At 31.4% G+C, this 23,501-nt stretch overlaps 1 protein-coding gene and 3 long non-coding RNA genes across 4 annotated transcripts; 1 reads left to right on the top strand and 3 right to left on the bottom strand.

The window, feature by feature from the left end:
* Positions 1-402: 402 nt before the first annotated feature.
* LOC114385507 lies at positions 403-2,465 on the bottom strand. Its single transcript, XR_003660889.1, has 4 exons — positions 1,592-2,465; positions 1,378-1,453; positions 1,236-1,281; positions 403-676 (listed from the first exon to the last, which is right to left on the bottom strand). It is a non-coding gene; the product is annotated as an uncharacterized LOC114385507 (long non-coding RNA).
* Positions 2,466-2,694: 229 nt separating this feature from the next.
* LOC114383519 lies at positions 2,695-3,378 on the top strand. Its single transcript, XR_003660526.1, has 2 exons — positions 2,695-2,962; positions 3,084-3,378. It is a non-coding gene; the product is annotated as an uncharacterized LOC114383519 (long non-coding RNA).
* A 660-nt stretch (positions 3,379-4,038) lies between these two features.
* Positions 4,039-9,274, bottom strand: LOC114385045 (prolyl endopeptidase-like). The gene is made up of 11 exons (XM_028344983.1): positions 8,968-9,274; positions 8,389-8,812; positions 8,236-8,306; positions 7,946-8,108; positions 6,847-7,440; positions 6,290-6,670; positions 6,077-6,152; positions 5,935-5,998; positions 4,887-5,022; positions 4,570-4,683; positions 4,039-4,493 (listed from the first exon to the last, which is right to left on the bottom strand). Exons 1-11 carry the CDS (start codon positions 9,165-9,167, stop codon positions 4,428-4,430), a joined length of 2,289 nt encoding a protein of 762 aa, XP_028200784.1. The 5' UTR covers positions 9,168-9,274; the 3' UTR covers positions 4,039-4,427.
* Positions 9,275-17,712: 8,438 nt separating this feature from the next.
* Positions 17,713-19,913, bottom strand: LOC114384601. The gene is made up of 2 exons (XR_003660732.1): positions 19,688-19,913; positions 17,713-18,415 (listed from the first exon to the last, which is right to left on the bottom strand). It is a non-coding gene; the product is annotated as an uncharacterized LOC114384601 (long non-coding RNA).
* Between the last annotated feature and the right edge of the window lie 3,588 nt (positions 19,914-23,501).

The raw sequence follows: 23,501 nt of genomic DNA, 5'->3' as shown, positions 1-23,501 counted from the left end.
TAGTATCATTTATATTCAAAGATAAGCTTTCGCATTGGTCGAGATAGTCACGACCACAACTATCTGAAACATGGTCATAAAACACTCGACAAATTATACCCCAATGGCTATTATCAAGATTGCTGGTACTCGACCCACTGGTATAACAGAAGCAATGATTTCAAACTACTAGTTTGCAGATTCGGATCATGATCAGTTCAGGTTCAATTCGTACAATTTTTCCAATTGAACCACGTATGAATGGAAAAGTGTTCAATGACCATTTTTTCAATAGTAATGTTTAAAGATTAAATTGTCTCGACAATATAGCAAAAAGCATCAAGGCTTGTAACAAGGGCATACTGCAGGGTCGGGGGAAAAATAAAACAAAAAAGGAATAACATGTTAAAGAGTGCTGCAGCAGAAACCAAACCAAAAATCTTCATTATGCAAATCATGATTTGCTAACTAAAGTAGCTTCTGAGTTGCAACAACTTAGTTTGTAGTTTGCAAAATTAATTCAATAAATCTAAGTTAGAAAGTTAAGAGAATCGGACTAACCGCCAATAGCTCTAATGAATGCAATGGCACAACACGATCATCATGATCAGCAGTCAACAGCATTGTTGATGGGTACTGAATTGACTGATTAGGATATTGTTCCCAAGGTCTCTGGACGTTATGCAATGCTGAGTACCTAAATAAACACAATGTATTAAAGAAAATCATATCACACACAAATAGTCCCTAAATAAACACTATGGGAAAAAAAGTTCCTGAGTGATAATGAGAATTCTCAACTATAAACCAGGAAGGAAATCTAAATTACACGTGCTCATGAAATCATATATTAGAGTTAAAACTACGCCTAGCAATCCTCCAACTGAATTGTTGTTATAGCTCTTAGAAAAGGATATAACTTGAATGTGTTTACGATGGAATGAACGTGTTTGAGCTGGGTTGAGTACAAATATTTACCTATTCACGAGTCTATTATGTATCAAAATTAAGAGCAATCTATCCGTAATCCATGTCCACCCATTACACTTTCACTAAAAGTATACTGACAAATTACCAATCCCTTTTAATTGTCCAAAACCTGCTCATTCCATGGTTATCAATGTTCACCCCAGTATCATTACTTACACACAATTCTATACAAATCATCACTAAAATTAAATACTTGTAGAAACTACAATTATGCATTTATAAAATATAAAACATCATTCTTATATTTCATGATCGAGTTAACATACTTGACCAGCCAATGAAATTCTTCCTCCTTGTTTGAACAACCATAATCTGTGGTCCAAGCATGACCCGAATGAGCAAACTAAATCAATAATGATACACGTTAACAAAAGAACAATTTAGTAAAGAAAACAGATCAAAACAAACCTATTGCAAATTTGTGGAACCGTAACATGTCCATGACACCAACATGAGCCAGGGCACAACCAAAAAGATCAGGTCTCTGTTCACAAATTGAGGGTCATAAATACCACAAACTCAACAAAAAAGGCACATTACAATTTACAAAGTACCAGACAAGAAAAGCACCAACCGGAGAGCTCCAGTTGCAACTCCCAAATAAATGGCAAATGAATCATACCTGATTTATGCAAACGCCAACAAGAAGTCCACCGTTGCTTCAACCCTCTATACATAACTTGCTGGGTTGGGTATAACCAGCAGATTTGGTGAAATGAAGTCATCAAAGTAGTTTCCAGATAAGATACTGACGCCACTTTTTTACTACTTCTGTGACAGCAAAGAGTTTCTTGATATAGGCAGATGCAACTTGCATTTGGGAACTCATCTTTTTATTGAAAAAAGCAAGTGGATGGCCCTCTTGAATCAACACAGCACCTATAGCAAGGGTAGAAGCATCAGTCTCTATGATGAAACGCTTGGAAAAATCTGACAGAGACAACAGTGGGGCTTGTGTATTTTTTAATTTTAAGTTATGTAAATGTTGTTGTAGTGGTTGTACTCCAAGTAAATTTAGTGGAACCCAAAAGATCGGTGAGAGGAGAGGCAAGTGAGGCGTATTGGCGAACAAACCACCTGTAAAAATTGTGGCTCAGGCCAATCTAAGATATGTTTAATCTTTTCTTGGTCTGGACTAACACATGTTGCTGAGAGAATATGGCCAAGATAACGAACAGACTCCACAGCAAAAACACACTTAGACAACTTAGCATAAAATTGATTAGACTTTAGCAAATCTAAAATCAAGCGTAAGTGAAGTAAGTGTTCTGAATGAGATTTACTGTAAATAAGAATGTCATAAAAAAAACCAACACAAACTGACACAGGTGAGGTATGAGCAAGTCATTCATTGCTGATCGAAATGTGGAGGGAGCATTAATAAGCCCAAAAGGCATAACTAAAAACTCATAATGGCCATCACATGTTCTAAAAGCAGTTTTGTGTGACTGAATCTTATGGTTTCAAGTTTTAACACCACTAACTTTACAGCTTCATCCTCCATAGGCTTTTACATTTTATTGGCATAAATGGTGAAAATATGGTAAGTAATATATGTTAAGCAATTCCAAACCAATATAAGTACTTTTTATGGGTGAAAAGATTTATTACATAGGACAAATAATTGACTACCATTTTGTCTTATGTTTTGAGTGGTTATAACTAGCGAAGACCTAGCGCGAGCTCTATTCTCCTTACGTTCCACTCCAATTAGTGCCCGTTTGGTAAACACAGTCAATTTCTTCTTCCGTGATAGACATTCCAATTTAAATTTTGCAACTGAATTTAGACACATCTGAGTTGCATTCAATGGTTTAAAATTAATTTTTATCAAAATCTATTCTTTGAACGTTAGTATAATAGACAGTCCTTTAGTCATCATTATGTACAATGAAATCTGTAATCACTAATTAGTGGAAGTCTGAAAGATCTAATATGTTTTTACTTGCATCAAGGAACTTGTTCATGAGGATCTTGGATGCACCCATCCTAGGTATGACTAACGATGCTTTCAATTTATGGGAACTGATAAAAAGATGTATTCCCTCCTTCGAAGCTGCCTTGAACACGTTACCCTATTGGCATGTGCCTTATTTATTACTTTGGTTTTGCAGCATTGGATCAATTTTGGGTTGCAGAGCTGAAATTTTGCAACTTGATGTCACAGACATCAAAATGGAGTGTTTCCTGACACAATCCGGTAGCTTGACTTTGGAGTGGACGGTGGTCTGATGAAATGATAGACACACCATGTGCATCTTCAATTGGAGCTACTTTCTTCTAGCAGTAAAAGATTTCCTAGAACTGTATCTTTTCGTAGAGATAAGAGCACAAGCATTTTATTTCGGTCCCCGAACGTTAGTGCCCTTGAGCAACGTAGAAAGAAATCCAAAAGTTATTATAGTTTTATGATTGAGGTTTAGGGTCTATTCAGAATCGATTGCATAGAATTTATCTTGGAAAGATACATGTTAAAAAAATAGTTTATGTTGAGATTATAAGAATTTATTTTATTTAGTCTGAAGTATAATTTTTTTGGAGTATAAATACAAGTTTTCTAAGAAAAAATTTGACAATAGGAATCTGTTTTACTTACGGAAAGAAAGTACATTTTATAATTCACTATTGATTATTGAGCAATGTTATTTTTCTGGTGGTTAACATGCGTTTGACGGTAAACGGTTTAAACTGGCAGCTTTGGTCCAATGTTAATAACTATGACTCAAAAGATATTAACTCAGTCCTATTGCACTAAATATTTTAACTATTGTTATAGACTTATAGTGCAATTCAATTACTGAAATAGTAGTATCATTTATATTCAAAGATAAGCCTTCGCATTGGTCGAGAAACTCACTCCACGAGTCAGTCACGACCACAATTATCTGACTTGAAAAATTATAACCCAATGGCCAATATCAATATTGGGGGTACTCTACCATCTGGTATAACAGAAGCAATGGTTTCAAACGACTATTCTGCAGATTCGGATCATGATCAGTTCAGGTTCAATTCATACAATTTTTCCAATTGAACCACAGATGAATGGAAAAGATTTCAATGACCGTGTTTTTCAATAGTAGTGTATAAAGATTAAATTGTCTCGACAGCATAGCAAAAGCATGAGGCATCCTTTTATTCAGTTCTTGAATGTTAAAGGGAAGCTAGCTCGATTCAAATAAAACTAAGGAGCATATACAAATACCATTTTGCAACAGAGGGTAGTAATAGTATAAAAGAGTGACATCAGAATGGTGTTCCAACTTTATATGGCACTATGATCCCTTACGTAGGTTGGCCTCCCAAAAAATAAATTTATAATTGACATGCCCTCTTGGCCACCAAATGCAATTCCTTTCCTTTCATGGGTGGAAAAGGAAGAAATGAAATAGCCTCTTGCCGTCAGAAAAAAAATATTCTGTTTTTCCTTCCTCCACCCTATGTTTGAATATGCTCCTCTATTCAATCCAATGTGCGTCTAACATTTTGGCCATGAAACTGTACCGGTCGGCAGCTTCATCTATCTGCGGTTAACAACTTATTTAACTTAAAAACGACACTACAACAATCAACAATGGAGAAGGGAAGCTAATCGATTACCATTTTCTGTGTTGGACGCCCAGCTCCATGCCCAGCCTTGCATTCAATGCGACCAATTATTGGGTTTGTTTGGGGACTTTTATCAAGGCTGGTAACGAGGACATACTGCAGGGTCTGGAAATAAAAAGTAAAATTGAATTACATGTTAAAGAGTGCTGCAGCAGAAACCAAAATCTTCATTATGCAAATAGTGATTTGATAACGAAGGTAGCTTGTGAGTTGTAACAACTTATTTTGTAGTTTGCAAAATAATTCAATAAATCAAAGTTGGAAAGTTTATCCAACCAATACTTTTGAGTTAAGAGAAACAGACTAACCGCCAACAGCTTTAACGAATGCAATGGCACAACACGATCATCATGATCAGCAGTCAATAGCATTGTTGATGGGTACTGAATTGACTGATCGGGATGCTGTTCCCAAGGTCTCCGGACGTTATGCAATGGTGAGTACCTAAGCACAATGTATTAAACAAAATCATATCTCACACACATAGTCCCTAAATCATATCAATACTATGAGAAAAAAAGTTCCTGAGTGATAATAAGAATTCTCAACTATAAACCAGGAAGGAAATCTAAATTACATGTGCTCATGAAATCATATTAAAGTTAAAAATACACCTAGTAATCCTCCAACTGAATTGTTATAGCCCTTAGAAATGGAAATAGCTTGAGCTACGTTCGGCTTCAAGAAGCAATCATAAACCAAGGTGGATAAACACAAACAACTAAATCACTCGTTATTAAGGGCTAGTTGTCATCATTTTGATAATTGTTTACTCACTTATCTTTTTTTTCTTTTTCATATTTGATTATTTAGCAAAAGACAAAGAGTGAGGAAGCCCTGCAATCATACACAAAAGTAATGACTTTGGTCTAATGGGACTATCTCTATCAAAATTGCTTCCTACACCAAGAAATGCACGTGTAGCTTCTGAACTACAGGGAAACAAAACAAGCATTGATTGCAAATAATAGTCAAGGATCAAAGGTGGTGACTAGTTATAGTCTCATAAGTCATAAGGCAGTCGAAAGTACTTGTCTGAAGGGTATTTACGATGGAATGAATGTCTTTGAGCTGGGTCGAGTACAAATATTTACCTGAGTCTATTATGTATCTAAATTAAGAGCAATCTATCTGCAATCCACTACACTTTCACTAAAAGCATCCTGACAAATTATCAATCCATTTTAATTGTCCAAAACCTGCTCATTCCATCGTTACCAATGTTCACCACAGTATCATTACTTACAAGCAATTTTATACAAATCATCACTAAAATAAAATACTTGCAGAAACTACAATTATGCATTTATAAAATATAAAACATCATTCTTATTTTTCATGATCGGTATAGCATACTTGATCAGCCAATGAAATTCTTCCTCCTTTTCTGAACAACCATAGTCTGTGGCCCAAGCATGACCTGAATAACAAAACTAAATCAATAATGATACACAATAACAAAATTACAATTTAGTAAAGAAAACAGATCAAAACAAACCTATTGTAAATTTGTGGAACCGTAACATGTCCATAACACCAACATGAGCCAGGGCACAACCAAAAAGATCAGGTCTCTGTTCACAAATTGGGGTTCATCAATACCACAAACTCAATGAAAAGGCACATTACAGTTAACAAAGGACAAGACATGAAAAGCACCAACCAAAGAGCCCCAGTTGCAACTCCCAAATAAATGGCAAATGAATCATACCTGATTTATGCAAGCGCCAACAAGAAGTCCACCATTGCTTCCACCCTCGATACATAACTTTCTGGGTTGGGTATAACCAGCAGATACAAGGTATTCAGCTGCTGAAATGAAATCATCAAAGCAGTTTTGCTTATTTGCAAGGGAGCCAGATTTATGCCATTCCTCCCCATATTCTCCACCACCACGTATATTTGCTATGCAGAAAACAGCACCTAAATGTCTTGCCAATACAGTGCGACTGATGTTGAAATATGGTGTAAGACTGACGTTAAAGCCGCCATATCCATATAACAGACAAGGGTGTGAACCATCCAAAACAATATCCTTTCTGGCAACAATGAACATTGGAATCTTGGTACCGTCTTTAGAAGGCACAAAAACCTGAAATGTTTAGTTACATTAAAGAATAGAACAAACAGATAAAACCACAACACAGATTCCAAGAGACTGCAATAGTCGTACTCATACAGAGTAATGACATTTAAAAGAGATAAACAAATAATGTGAACTTTAAAATATGGTAACAACTTATCAACATCAAAGAAACTCTTTTTTACCTGATTGACATGAAACTCAGAGCGATCAAACCCAGGGATGTCAATCTCACGAAATATCTTCATGTCAGGAGTTTGTGTTCCCAGGTCGCACTGGTATATGATTCCAGGAGTCAAAAAGCTTGTAAAACCAATGAAAAGCACAGTGTCTTCACGCCGTGCAGAAATTTCACTGACTGTGCCAATGTCAATTGGTAACTTATGTTGCAAGGAACCTGTTTCCAAGTCTCTTACTTGCAGAACATATTTCACATCACTCAAATAGCTCACAATCAGTTGATTACCATTTACAGCACGTGCTGACTCAAGCACATCTTTTTCAGACTCTGGGATAACATCGGTCCAAGCATTTGGTTCTTTCAAATCTACTCGGACTAGTTTATATTTTGGGGCATCTTTGTTAGTTAAAAATGTAAACAATGTGTCATCATTTGCAATGGCTTGATATTGTCCATCAAATTTATCAACCAGCTTGACAAATGGGAGGAGGGAACTCTCATTCCGAAAACCTTCCAGCCCGTTTGGAAGTTCAGACAAGTCACAGTAATAAAGCTTGTTAACTGGATCACACCCTTCTTCGATATAGAGAAGAACATACTGCACAATCAATGAAAAAACAGTCAGTTTTTTTACGGAAATTGAAATCACATCGTATACATAAAACCATTTCCGTGCCTTGTCACAATAATGCCCTTTGACAAAGGAAAATCATATTATGCCTAAGCTTACTATCACGTCTAACTTGCAAAGTTGCAATGTTATGAATTTAACCATAGTTCCTACAAATTACAAGAAAGAAAAAAAGAAGTATATTTTCTGATGGAAGTAGATATTTAAATAAATTACATAACAGTAAGTTGCATAATCCTTTTTTCTGACAATAATTAGAATATTGTGAAGTTTAAAGATCCAGGTCTTTAAGTTAAGATATGACTAAAAAAGTCCAATTTGAATATAGCAACAACAAAAAAATACCACGGTAATATGATATACATTTGTAAAAAAAAAAAAAATGAATGGTAAGGCCTAAACAATGAAGCATCAATGATATTGATATCACTAAAACCTTGAAAAGAACAGCGTCAAAATAACAAAAAGGTACCTTGCCATCCTCAGTAACAGTTCCTCCAAACATATATTTAGGATTCTCAGGATCCCTCCAACACAGAATATCTTGTGATTGATCAGTACCCAAAAAATGATAATAGAGCTCATGATAAAGGTTTGCATTAGTCTCAGTCCCAGCATCTACTAGTTCTCCATCCCTACTTGGCAAAGAAAAGTAATGAACTCAAATTTTGAATCCCACCATCATCCCTTTGAATGTGTAAGATCACAAATGAGAAATTTCAAAGTACTGGAAAGAAGATTAGAATAGAGAGAACGACATACTTTGGTGCGGGATAGCGGCTGTAAAAGAAACCTTTGGTATCATGCGTCCAACTAATAGAGGAAAACTTGACCTGAAACATGAAGCATTAGCATTATTTTGATTTGAATTCCATTCAGTTAAGTCATTGAACATTGATTCATTCTCTAACTAACCCAAGATAAAGTGTCAGGCTGGACAGTCTTGTCCCGAATACGCATCAAGTTTATTGTGACCCAGTCACTGCCGCTGGAACTAAGTCCATAAGCCAAAAACTCAGCGTCTTTGCTAACGGATAGCGTGTTGAGTGAGACAGTGCCATCTTCACTGAGGGCATTTGGGTCGAGCAAAACCTCAGCCTCAGCCTCCAGAGTGTCCTGCACATAGAGCACGCTCTGCGCCTGAAGCCCCGTGTTGTGGAAGTAAAAATACTTATTATCGCCTCGTCTGAAAGGAGCGTTGTAACGAGGATTATCAAACAACTTGGTTATCTTCTCGGCCAGTTTGGGCCTACAGTCGCACCTCTGCAGCACCGAATCCGTCAGCGCAACCTGTTTCTGCACGAACTCTTTCACTTCCTCTGCCTCCGGATTCTCCAGCCTAACAAAACACAAACACAAGCACTTGTAAGTAAGAATCGAAGAAAGTGTCATGTTGACAATAGCTCAACCAACTGAACTAGACTCCTTTCACTTTAGTTAGTTAGTTGTTACTAAAACCAAATGAAAATATACTATTGGAGCTCCGTTCCCTACCATCGGTAAGGATCAGCAATCTTGACGCCGTGGAAGTCGTCAAGGACGGAGTCGTCTCTGCGAGCAGTGGGATATTGGATAGGTTGGTAGAGAGCAGAGAGAGAACCCATTGCTGTCTTAGCGATTGAAGAAGAATGTTGTCGGAGGCGAGTGGAATTTAAGACAGAGAGATGTCGAATGTGGCAACCATATGACAACATTGTTACGTTATGCTATGCCACTTTTATAATTATAGGTCGCTTCTGCTCCTCGGAAAGGAAAGATAATGTCGCCATTTTAAACATACATCTTCTCCCTCACCACCAAAACAATAGTCTCTGTCTTTAATTCGCCTTCTTTTTAGGTACACTAATAGAGGATCAGCTTTTCAATTTCATAATATTTATTTATACTTTTAATATTATTAGTAACATTCTATCAATTCAAATAATAGTACCGGATATTGGTGGTGTTCTAATTGAAAATTTTAAATTTAGTTTCTTAAATATATTATGATATATTAATTTTGTTATTAAATTTATGATATTATTTTATTATTAAGTTTTAATGTTTAATGATTAATTTAATAATAAATTATATTTTTTAAAAATCAACTTAATATTAAATTTCAAAGTTTAAAATATTTTTCTATTTTACAAACTTATCTATTATCTCTCACATATTAAATTATGAAATTTACCTAAATACCAATTCATCCTTTTTCTTATTTTATTTATTTATAAAATAAGAAAAATAAAACTAATATTAAATTTCTTATTAAGATAAAATTGCAAAACCATTTTTAATTTAATGAATAGTTATACGCAATTAGTGGCAAGTTCTGGAAATCTAATCGTTTCCATTCCATGATGTCGCCATTTTGAGTATAACATGAAAATCAGACACTGACAGCCACAGTCCACAGCCCACAGGGGATTTGCCTGAATCGATTCCACAGTTCCTACCCTGACCCAGTCGATTTGCTTGCATGTTATTTAATTTTGATATTTTTTCCTTAAATTAAATGACGATTCAACTGTATATAGTAATCATAATTTACTTATACATAATTAATTATAACTATATATATATATATATATATATATATTCAATAGTGTTTTTATGCATTTTAATATAAAATTTACTTTTACTTTCTTATTTTAGCATTTGCCAAGTGATTTTATATTTTTTTTATAATTTCCTTAAACTTAGTTAAATAAGTTACACAAATGATATCGGAAAAAATTTATATAAACTTTTTTGACCTTTGTGAACCTGATAAATTATCTAACATTTATAAATTCTCTTTAACTTATTTTAACAAACTTTTTAGAGAAGCTTACGAAAATAAATTGTTATTATTTTATCTCAATAAATATCAATGAGGGTTTTGCATGGTTTGGTTTTAAAAAACCAAACCAAATCCATTTTAAAACTAAATATGTAGAATGACTTTTAAAATCAAACTATTTTTATTTATTTTAAACTAATTTGAGTTTTTACCAAACTAACTTTTAGACTAGTTTATGAACAAAACCAGATTTAGTTGATCAAAACTAGTTTTGAAACTAATTTTTTATTCAAAAACCGAATTTAATTTTAAAAACAGTCCAAAGTTGGTTTTAAATTAGTTTTAAAAAACAAATTTTGCAATTGAATTGATTTTTAAATCAGTTATAGTTGAAAACTAGTTTTAAAAATTGGATAGCCAAATTATTTGTTAAAAATTAAACCAAAATTGGTTTAAAAATCAGTTTGCATTATTTAGAATATTTAAGTATGGTTTGATTTGGATTGTGATTTAATTTAACCAATTTTTTTGTATAATCTTAACTTCCATAATTAATTTTATATGACATAAAATCTAATATTATAAGACTTTATTTAATAAACACTTGATGAATATGCCTACTTAAACACATTTTATTTTGAAGTCATAAAATTAGTTTAATATTGAGAAGAGAGATTTACATTTAAGATTTACTTGATTAAAGAGAAAAAGGAAAGAGAAGTTGCAGCTTTGTATTCTTCATTAATATTCTAACAAAAGATTAACTACTAGCATTTGTAAATCAAATAAAAATTGATTAAAAAACTAAAAGAATCCAACTCTCAATTAGTTAAGAATGAAGGTTGTTATAAACCTCTTCATACATGTTATTCTTACGAGTCAAAATATGAATCAGAAAAAAAAAAACATTTGATTAAAAGCGAACTACATTGGGAAGTTAATGGGCGTAATTGGACATTGGGCCTAATGGGCTGTTTGCTAAGCACCCGCAACGACATTTAATTCAACTGAGTGTTACTAGGTACATCCAGCATTCTTTGAAAATGACAAAATTATTTCTGCCAATTTCTCTCCTTACGGATCAACTTGATCCGTAAAAGACTTACAGATCAACTTGATCCGTAAAAGACTTACGGATCAAGTTAATCCGTAAGTCTTAAAAATTAACTTATGGATCAATTTGATCCGTAAGGGGTATTTCTGTCTTTTCGTGGTTAGTGTTGGATGCACCAATAATAATGTTGGGTGCACCTAACAACACTCTAATTCGACGGACAATTGGCTAACATCGGGAGGGAGAGAAACTTGACTAAAAAACAAAACAAAAACAAACTAGTCTGGACAACAAATAATTGGGCAATCAGAGAGCGAGCCTAACCCATTAAGAATTAACCAAAGTCAAGTAAATATTGGTTTCAAGAAGTATTTAAAAAAAATTCTATTTTTATATTTTTTTATTTAAAAACATTCTTAATAAAAATATTCGTATATGAGATCTAATATTCACATCTAGATTTTTATCATTTTTTGTATTATAAATCTAAGGAGTATATTGGATTAGGGTTTAAAAAGATTATTTTACTAAAAAACAAGTCTTGTGAATTTTAAAGATTATATAAAAATATTATGATTTATTATATTTTTTACAAGACTTTTATGATAGTTTGAATTTTAAGAAATTTATATTATAAGTATTTAAAGGATTCGAAAGGACTATATAGATTTATAAGATTTGAAAATTTTTAAAAACACATTCAAAATTATAAGAGTTAATACAAAAAAAGAAATGGTGAGGTTTGAATAAAAAAATTAAAATTAATATAATTTTTTTAAATCTTTTAATAGTTATATTGATTCTAACTTTATGTCTTCCTATATTAATCTTTCTTGCAATAATATATTTTCATTCTTACTTTTGGATTTGAACAATAAATTTAAAATTATACATTAATTTTTTTTGTTTTTTTTAATTACTATAATTATTTCATGATAAATCTAAGGACATGTTTAAATGGGGTATAATAATAAGCATATATTAGAAGGGGTTAGTGAGGGTAAAAAATTGGTTGGAGGATTAGTGAGTTATGTGGATGACGAAATTAAGAATGACAATCACAAAAATATGATGTTGAGCAGGTGATGAACATAGTCAGTATAAGGAAAGTAAGACTAGTCTTAGCACATAAGACAAACATTAATTTAATTTAAAAAATGGAAAAAATACAAAGGAAATGAGTATATTTGATATTTTTATTTAAAAAAAAATAGGAAAAATATATATGACACATGCATCTTGAAAAATATTAAAGAGAGAAAAAGATATGTGATTGGAAAAAAGAAAGTTTAATAACCAATAGCAAAAAAAAAAAGTCTAACAAAATTTCAAGGATTTTAGTGAGATTATTTGATAAATGTTTTATACTAAAAAAGTTAGATGAAATCTATTGAAATTGTTCTTAAAGAATAATTCATCAAAATTTGTATATCTTTAATACTAAAAGACTTTTTATAAATTATAAAAAATCTTAATTAAATACCTCCAGATTTTGTTGTCTTTCTTAAAAATTCTTAAAAGTCTTAGTTGAATATTACAAAAGTTATTTATACTATTTAAAATTTCGATTAAATATCATAAGAATTTTTTGACTTTTTAAAATAAAATCTTTTAAAATTATTTGAAATTCAAATCCAATACATCTCCTAAGTTCTCATACTCTTAAACGATAATAGTTTTAGAATTTTTTTAATCAAATCAGGCGACTTCTTTTATTAATTATTTTTATTTTTTTTCTTTTAAAAACTATTACTTAATTTTGATATTATTTAAATTTTAAATATTGATACACTACATTAAATGAAAACAATATTTTTTTTAGATAAATTAAGTCTATGATGATTACATTCTTAATCAAAGAAATCTCATTTATGACCACTCTAAACAAATATATAATGCATTGTAAAAAAGACAAATTAAAACATATAAATGAGATTTCTTTACACAATTTGAGTTACCTTACCGTGGAAGCAAATATTATGTTGAGTGCAGCTTTTGAGAAAGAAGAGCTTCAGGTTGCATTCCATATGCATCCTTACAAATCACCCGGGCCAGATGGTCTAAATTCTGCCTTCTATAGGAGAATTTGGAGCTTATGAGGTGATGAGATCTTTGAGGCTTGTTGCTCTTGGTTTGAAACAAGTTCGTTACTAGCTAGTTGGAACCAATGATACTTCTGTAGTTATAAATCCTAAAGTGTGAAAATCTGAAGTCAATGCAAGAGTTCAGAACGATTGCATTATGCGACATTATTTATAAAATTCTTTCCAAATCACTTGCCAACAAATTAAAGAATACCTTATTGCTATAATTGGAGAATAACAATCTACTTTGATAGCTGGCAGATCCAATATGGATAATGTTCTCGTGGCTTCAGAAATTATCCATTGCTTGAAGAGCAAAAGAAGTGGAGGGTTTGAGGAGTTGTCTCTAAAGGTGGATATCAATAAAGCCAAAGATAGGATTAACTGGGGATATCTAAGAGTTGTCATGATCAAGATCATGGAATCCAATCTTGTTTGGGTGAAAAAGATTATGTTGTGTGTGAAAACAGTGCACTACTAGGTCAATGTTAATCATAATTTGGTTGGTCCGATAAGTCCTGGTAGAGGGTTAAGGCAAGGCGATCCATTTTCTCCTTACCTTTTTCTCACTTGCGGAGAAGGTTTAAGTTCCTTATCCGGAATGCTCAACAACTAGGTCGTTTTCATGGCATCAAAATATGGCGTGGTGCCCCAACAATAACGCATTTATTGTTCGTGGGCAATAGCTATCTGTTATGTAGAGCTACTACGAATGAGGTGAATGAATTAAGGAGAATTCTGGAGCTTTATGAAGTGGCTTCCGGTCAAGCCATAAATCTAGTACTTTTTTTAGTTCAAATACTGATGATGCAAGGCGCAATTTGCTTTCAAATATCCTTGGGGTTCACGCTAGAATTGGTGCTGAGAAATACCTAGGAATGCCTTTAATTATTGGCAAGAATAGAAGGAGTACCTTTGGGTTTGTTAAAGATAAGGTGTGAAAGAGAATAAACTCCATGGCGGGAATTTGTATCCAAAGCAGGTTGTGAATTCATGATTAAGGTTGCTTTACAGGCCATTCTCACCTATGTTATGAGTGCCTATCTCTTGCCGAAGTCAACTATGGAGGAATTTCAAGGTATGTTAAACTCATATTGGTGGGGTGCAAATAGCAAAGGAATAAAATGGATGAAATAAGAGAAATTAACAGTAAGAAAGGACCTACGAGGTATGAATTTTTTAGAACTTATTGGATTCAATCTTGTTATGCTTAGGAAACAAGGGTGGAGGTTTATCTCTCAGCCCCACTGATATGGTTACTAAAACTCTTCAAAGCCAAATACTTCCCTTGAGTGGATTTTTTGGATTCCTCTCTTGGTCATAATCCAAGCTATTCTTGGCGTAGCATTTGGAGTTCTCGAGACTTAATAAAGGTGGCACTCAGAAGGAGGATCGGAGATGGTGTTAATATTAATGTTTGGTCTCAGCACTGGATTAATAATGAGACTTCGGGTCCTATTGGTGATGTTCCTCACTCGCAGTCAAAGAGCTGGTGGTTAAAGATTTGATGATACCGGGTACTAGACAATGGGACAAAACACTTATTTATGCATTGATGCCTCAATGGTATGATAAAATTATGTAAGTGCCTCTATTTGATGAGGATAGAAGAATTTGGAAGTTTTCCAGGGACGGATTATACTCAGTGAAGTCGACTTACAGACTAGTTATGTATCAATTCGGAGACCAACATCAGTTTCAAATCCCAGGTAATTGGATGGCAATTTGGAGATTAAATGTTCCTCAAAAGATCAAAGTTTTCCTTTGAAGGGTTTGCATGGATTGCATTCCTACAAGAATACGACTGCAATCAAGAGGTATAGAATGTCCAGCTTCTTGCCTTTTCTGTCAACGAAATTTGGAAAATGCATTTCACTATTTCTTTACCTGTCCTGGAAGTATTTCTGTTTGGGAAAGAGAAGGTTTGTGGCACATGATCGAACCTTGCTTGACTGTAGTTGAATAAATCTGTGAGTTGCTTCTCTGATTCATTATATTATTAAAATGGAGAGAAGTACTGATTCTATTTTGTAAAAAAAAAAGATTTTCAAAATAAAAATTTCTTTGTAGAGAATGTGTTTTACGATAACTATTAGTAGTATTTAGCAAAAACCAATAACTCTTAAATACTAATGATAGTGCGAATCTGAACATATAATTTTGCCTTTGGCGGTCCTAGTTCCCACAAAAAGGGTTGCCATGACAAAAGAGTATAATGATTGAATGAGGACAATAATTCGCATATGCTCCATTCAACCCATTAATGTGGAAGCAATTACTCATCCTCCGACTGGCAAACGCTGATAATGATCTAGTGTGCCTTATAGCAATACATTATCATTACTCTTTTCCATGTTCAAAAAGAATATCTTAAGATATCGAAATAACTCATTTAAAATACTAATTTTAAGGATAATAGTTAAATAAAATAAATAAAAAAAGTACGTTTGTAAAGTCATGCCTTAAATATATTAATAATGTTAATGTTGGCTGTTTTGATAAAAATAATATTAAAATATTGATTATATTAAAATATTAAACTATTTTAACACCTACTTCTTAAATAACTTAAAATATTTAATAAAACATATTTAATACTTTTATGTTATATGTTTATAAATACAATAGAAATATCTTAAATAAGTGATATTTTCTTTTATCTAGAACTTTTGTATTTAGACAATATACGAGATATCTAATTAATCTTTATGAATTGAATTATAAATAAATATTACATTTAAAATAAAACTTAAATATAATTTTGGTTCCTTTATTTTTTAAATTTCTAATTTTTATTCTTCTATTTTAAAATAGAAACATTTAATTCTTATATTTTTTTAAAATTTATAATTTTGGTCATTCTGTTTTAAAATATGAAAATTTAGTTTCATGTAAGATCTTCAATTTTAGTCATTTCATTAAATTAAAAGTGTTAACTAATAAGAAATTAACATAAACTATGATGAGAACTAAATAAATTATTTCATATTATGATCACTAAGTCATATCATATTAATTTGTTTTTAGAATTTCCCCCTCTAACAAAACATGCAATGAATAATCATTTATTAAAAGAAGGTAAGCAAATAGAAACAACAATAAGCTACCCATAATCAGGGAGAGATAGCACAGTTGTTGGAGACTTGGAGTGAAGGAGAACTGTGGATTGTCATCAATTTTGTCATAGAACACATTGAGAATAAAAGTGAAGTCGAAGATGAAAAAAATTCAACATGAAGATAACTATATCAGAAAAGAAGTATTAAGAGAAAACAAAGAAAAGCCATTCTTATATATAAGAGAATGAAGAGGAAACATTTGTGTCCTTCAATATAAATGTTGATGTCCTTGAGCCATCTTTGCTACCGTCAAGACTGAAAACTCTTCAAAATTGAAGTAGGAACAAAAAATATGAAAACAAATCTAAAAGTAAAAACATATTCTAGTAAAAAGAATATCTGCTGTAAAAAAGTAAAAAGAATATATTTTCCTTAAATTAATAATAATGACAAAATTGGGAAAAAATAGAAATATATATTGTTCGATCTGATTAAATCCAAAACGGAAAAAATCCAAACCAATTATAATATTTGAGAATCTCTTAAATTCTTGATCAACGACTTTAATTGATCTCTTTATTTTTTCCCATAATTTTGGCGTCCTATTTTGTAACAATTTTCAAAAGAAGTTTTCAACCAAAGCAAACCAAATCAACTCAACAAAAAATATTATTTTCAATTCAAGTTATAGGGTTAACAACCAATATACTCCTACAAATCAAACCAATAGAAATTAAGTTTCATTGACTTGTTGATTAAATTGGATTATATGAAGAAAAAAAATTGATTCACTTCTTTTTTAGATGAAAAAAACAAAATTGATTCAAGTATCATATATAGCTCCTATCTTGTAAATCATATACTAGTCAAATTAAATTTTTTAAGTTCATCATAATTTTTTTAAAATCGCTCCCTAACACGCCTTTAGTTATTTATTTTCGTGTCAAATAAATTAATAAATGAATTAAATTCGCTTATTATTGTAAATATATTTTATAATCAACCATAAACTTTCATTAGATAAATCCTTATTAAATCCATTAGCCAAACGCATGCAAATTCTTATTGAACAATAAATGTTTTGTTAGTCTTACTTACAGATAGTTTTAGCCAGGTTTTTTTCAAAATAAAATAAGTTAACAAGTTATCCTGTCCAGTTTATTCTATCTAATTACTTCTTTTAATTTCTTATAATAAAGTTCAGACCATTTTTTCTGCTTATTATGGAAGAAGCGGCGATCATTTTCGTTGCCTTCTGCAATATTGCAACTCTTATCCTTGAAATTAAAAGCACTGTATATATATCTAAGACTAAGACATGTAGGCTGAAACAAATTAAAAGGGAGCCTTATTTTAACATAATGATCCAAAAAACATGCACTCATCGTTGCATGCCCTTTCCAAAGCTTATAAAAGTCTTGTGAAAAAGTTGTTTGATTAACGTGTGCTGTTGTCTTGAAGATTCATGATTGCCTGCAAACCCACCGCGCATATACTTATATGATATATCCTCAAGCAAGCAAAAGGCAGTGACTAAATAATACTACTATCTAGGGAACACACAATGCTGACTTTTTACAGTTTTACGAGATTACTATTATCTGAAATCTGAAATTACTTTTAACCAACTTCCTCATTTGATTGGTCCACCTCGTGCTTGGGACTTTGGCATCTAAACACTCCATTTCAGAAAAAAAGGAAACCAAATAAAATCAGATCTATTAGAGAAAAACAAAACAAAATCCTTGGGGTGTTATATCCCTCATTATAGTACAAGACTGCGACGAGTCTGCCATAATAATGAAATGGTCCCATAATTAAGGTAAAATTCCTTGCAAACTTTGGAATCGTACACGCTTGGAACCAAATTCAAAATGCATTTGCCGTTAGCTAGCTGTGAGATGCATAGTCATAGTACACTCCAGCGCAAGTTTGGAGGGCCACCCACCCTGCTATCCCGTGTTTACACCTTATACCACTCCTATTAATCACATCACGTACTCTGTCAATAAATATATTTTTTTAAATTTTTTTAATTAATGTTCAAAAGACACTGATTAATGTTCGTCTAATGATAATGTTCTTAGAACATTTAATTAAGAAATTAAAAGAAGAAAAAATTTCATTGGGACATACCTATTTATTAGTTCATTAATTTTGATTGAAAATGTATGCAAGGAAACTAATCTCTCAAAACCCCAACCGAAGAGAATTGATTAGAAATAATCATATGAAAATTCTCAACATTGTTAGGAAGCAGACAAGCGTTACTGACTTTGGATGGACGTCACGCGCCATAGAAGATTGCGCTTTGCATTGAAAGAAGAGCAAGAGGGTTTTAATTTCAATCTGCAATCATGAGCCTAACTTGACGTTCAGAGAGCTCGTGGAGCCTAGAAAGAAAGAAAGAAAGAAAGATACGTACACCCATCTGCCTCACTCACCTACATATGGCTATGTATTGTATTATTAGCAAATAAGTAACGCGAATAACCCAAAGCACCTTTGTTTTCTTTCAATCAAAATGGCAATAAGTCTGGCATGCATGGAGCTAAAGCTGAAGCCAGCCACGGACACTGATCTATATATGTACCTATCTTTAATTTCCAGTTTGTCATATCTATGACAATCAAACCAAGTAACTAACAAAACATGTAAATATAATTATCTATAACCATGGCAGATTTCAAATTAAATGATAAAAACCTAAACTTTGATTTGAAAAGGAATAGAATTTCTTTTTATTGAAATCCCATCTCATCCCGAGAGAGGATCTTGTCATCAAGTCTCCCACTATACCGATCCACGAGGAAAAATGAAAACTTTGAGCATTAACAGATCGAAGGAAGCAAGGAAGAGATTAGGGTTTCCATGTCCTAAGCCAACCAACAAATATAGTAAATATTTAGCGAGGACTGAGAGAACGCAACCTAATACAAAGAAGGAAATTAAGGCATGTTAGTGCTACCAACCTCTCCCTTTTATCTCTAATTTGCGTAGCCAACTTATTAGGGTCTGCAGAAGAAGAAAACAAAACAGCAAGCAGTATGGTGGTAATAATCCTTTCGGGAGGAGGAGAAAGTCATGGTCTTCGTATCATATATAAGTTAGATGATAACAGATCGAACACAGTATTGTATAAGCATTACAAGAATCACGATTAAGTATATATTTGAAAAATATATATAGAAACAGAAAAATAATGGTTTAGGGAGATCGATGTAACGTTGTGGTGGCTCTTTCTTTTATTTACCTTTTAATTGTTGAGAGATGAATAAATATCATGAAGGCTTTACAAAGAGCAGACAACAGAACTCAGTTGACAGTATGCCCACCTCCAACTTCACGAACATGTGGCTCAGAGAGAGAGTAGGAAGTGGAGGTGGACAGAATGCCAATAAACTCTGTTAGCAACCCTTTGCTAAACCCTCATGAAGAGAAGAAGATAGTGTGAAGGAATATTGAATAAGAAGTTGAGGGTGTGTGAATCGTGATGGCTGCAGCGGCAGGTATTTAAGATGTGATGGAGCTTGACTTACTTCACAGTAAATGAAATGAGAGAGAGAGAGAGAGAAAAAAAAAACTAAATTAACTACATAGTATTATTAATATTAGGTAAATGTTTATCAGTATTATAAGAGTACTAGTTATGAAATTTAAAATAAAATATTTTCATTAGAAAACAAAAGATTATATTATCTGTAATTTTTTTTATAATTTATATAATAAACATTTTTAAAATTTTAAATTAATATTCTAAAAGACACTAATTAGATACGCCTTGGTATCATTATTATCCCATTACTGAAAAGAAAAGGAAAGAAGTGAAGGGAAGGAGACGTAGTCGCAGGCGCAAAAGATTGATAAGCGATTGAGACTAGATTGTTGATTCATTCCTGAGACTAGAAACTAGATAATAGAGAATAGAGATACAGCGCATATTTAGAAGGATCAAAGGATCATCATAGTTATTCCATCCTCCGTCTCGTCTCGTCTCGTTCTTGATGAAATCCACCCACACCCTCGATTTTGATGAAATTTCACCTACAAAACACGCACTTGTCTCTCTTATTATTTCTCCTGTATGGTATGGACATTAAAAAGACTTTCAATTTAATAGGAAGGACAACAACAATAATTGTATTTCATTTTAGGGGTCTCGCTATAATTAAGAAAGATATTGGTTAATAAACTAAAAAAAATTATTTTGTAAATTATAAGAAAGTATAAAAAATATTTTTTTCTTTAAGTTTTTTAATCAATATTCTTAGAATATTATTAACATTTGCCTTCATTTTATAATAGTTTCTAAAATAACTCAGAATTGGCTTAATGATATATGATTTGGTTACATATACATATGAAATAATGATGTATTTAACAAGATAATTTTTATGTGCAAAATTAAGTTAGGTAAGGAATAATCATGCATAGCGAGATTATTTTCTAATCAATTTAATAGAGAGATATTTATGGTCTATAATCTATAAAAAATAAAGATAATTTTTAACGTAGTGATCATAAAACTCAATAAATTTATTATATATGATAATTTGTGGTTGATAATATAAAAATTAATTTATGCTAATGATATATAAACTATTTTCTCTTTTAACTTATTTAATAATCTGTTTGGTAACTTACTCAAAAGGTGTTAAAAGAATTTTTCAATTCAATATAAGTTTTTAAAAAGGTCATATTGAATATTATAATAAAAGCACCATGTTAAATAAATTAAATAACATCTTAAATTTTAAAAAAAAATTAAACTTGGATGCTATCACTTAACCAAACTTATTTTTCATCTTTAATTTAGATGTAAAATTGATATAAATGAACTCAACTCTTTAATTGGGAAAAAGGTATCACCAACTTGTTAAGTTAGAAAAAAGGTTTACATTCAAAGCTTTAAAGGTTGAAGAGGAAAGTGATATAAATTTGAAGAAAAATGGTGATGAATTTGATTACAAAGGCAAGATTTATTTAATATCCTAAAGGATTTGTTGAATGATGATGAAGAGGGTAAGTTGTAGTCTCATTTCAAGAAGGAGAAAAGGAAAAAAAAAAAAAGACAAAAAACGAGAGAAAGAAAACATAGCTTATATACTTTGAGTGCAAGAAACAAAAACAAGGTTGAGTGTCTTGGCCTAAAATAAAAAAAGGTCTTTCATTCAAAAAGAAAATGATAGGTGTCGTTACAATATGAGAAGACCTAGATAATAAATCATTATGGATGACAATTTTATCCATAACATAGAGGTATCTACAAAAAATATCTGCAATGTATAAGACAATTATCAATTTGTTTACAGTGACATTTGTTAAATAACGAAACTCTAGCCTTTTCAATTAAAACAAAAAAACTCTCTAGACTTTTCACTCATAGGATTTGTGTGGTCTCAAACTTTAAAGTAATATTCTTATTTTAAAAATTGTTAAATCGATAATTCAACAAATACAATTTTGATGTAAAAAACGAATACAATTTTGATATATAAGAGAAAAAAAGCTTCACAGGTGATAAACTGAAAATAGGTTTAGTTTGATCTTTACCAAATTATTCTCGACTAATTTGATTTTCATATCATCATCTCTAAATGCATCATCTTCTTTTTTAAAAGATTTCCAATTTTTTAAAGTTCATTATGCCTAGAGATAAGAATGTGAAATTGAATTGTGATTAATCAGGATTCTTTTTGCTGATGAACCAAAAAATTAAAAAAAATTATAAGAATGTGAAATTATTTTAGAAGAAAATTTGACAATTGAAATTGACTGATGAGATTATAATCTACCTCTAAGTCTTCTTTGTCAGTGTTTATCAAACAACATAAATGGACGTCTTCAATACATTTTTTCCTGCTTTCTCAATTATTTAGGGTCTTAGGGATGGTAATGTGCATGTGGTTTAGATAGAGTTGTATAGTAATTGTCCTGATATCGGCATGGGTAGAAACTCTATTCTTCGTCTTGGTATCTGTTGATACGAGTAAGCTCATACATCCACCATGTGTTTAATGCATATTTAATATTTTTTTATCAATATTTTTAAAATCAGACTCAACATTCAACGGATGAAAATATTAGCTCAATTATAGTTAAAAAAGTATTAATACAATAACAATAGTAATAATAATTAAATAGCACATAAATTCATATTAAATAAATATAATACCATAACTTTATAATACTAAAAACTATGATAAAAACATTATTTCATAGGTTCTTAAGATTATTTCATAGTTATCAAAAATAATTTTTTTAAAATACCGGTTCAAACCGACTTTTTACATTGATTTTCATCAATTTTTGGGTTGATTCTTGACCGGTTTTCACTAGTTATGAAAACAATCGTTTTTATTGAGTAACCAAATCGTTCACCTAGCTAGTTCAATTCAGTTTGATTGAACAGGGTGGTCCAATCCAAATTTCAAAACAATAATTTTTAATTTTTAACAAAATCAAAATTTTGGTCGCTAATTTGATCTCTAACAATAAAAGCAAAGGTAGCTAAGAGAGACAAACTTGTTTTTGTGAGCAACTAGAAAATAGCTGAGTTCTCTTTAATGATTTTTCGGTAACTAAGGTGATTAGCAACCAAATTTCTGCCTTTATCATTTTTTTTGTCTTAATAGTTTTTTCATTATGTATTTATCTTATGAAAATCCAACATGTGAAAGGTAGAAGTCGATCAAGATCATAAAATAATTATTGCATTTAATTATAAAGTTTTTAGAAAAATGATAACCAAATTTTTTGATAGAGATTAATTATCGATAAATTTAATAAATATTATCTACTAATAATATGATAACTAAAATAAATAATAAAAGCGAATAATTTTAAGTGCTAGTTAATGAACTTAAAGTATATGATATTTTATTACAAATGTTATTACTGTATTTTTGTTGTAACTTTAATATACTCTCAACGTGTGATTATGTTTTAATAAAAAAAATTTATTTTAAATCTTTAACTAATACTTTTAAGTTTCAAGAATACTTATTAAAAGACGTGTTTTTATTTAAAAGTTTTTTCTCTTCCTAAAAATAAAAGTTGTCATTTTC

Source organism: Glycine soja, chromosome 14 (assembly GCF_004193775.1).
Source record: "Glycine soja cultivar W05 chromosome 14, ASM419377v2, whole genome shotgun sequence".
NCBI lineage: Eukaryota > Viridiplantae > Streptophyta > Magnoliopsida > Fabales > Fabaceae > Glycine > Glycine soja.
Note: the sequence above shows the minus strand (reverse complement) of the source record. Positions and strands in the feature narration are given on the sequence as shown.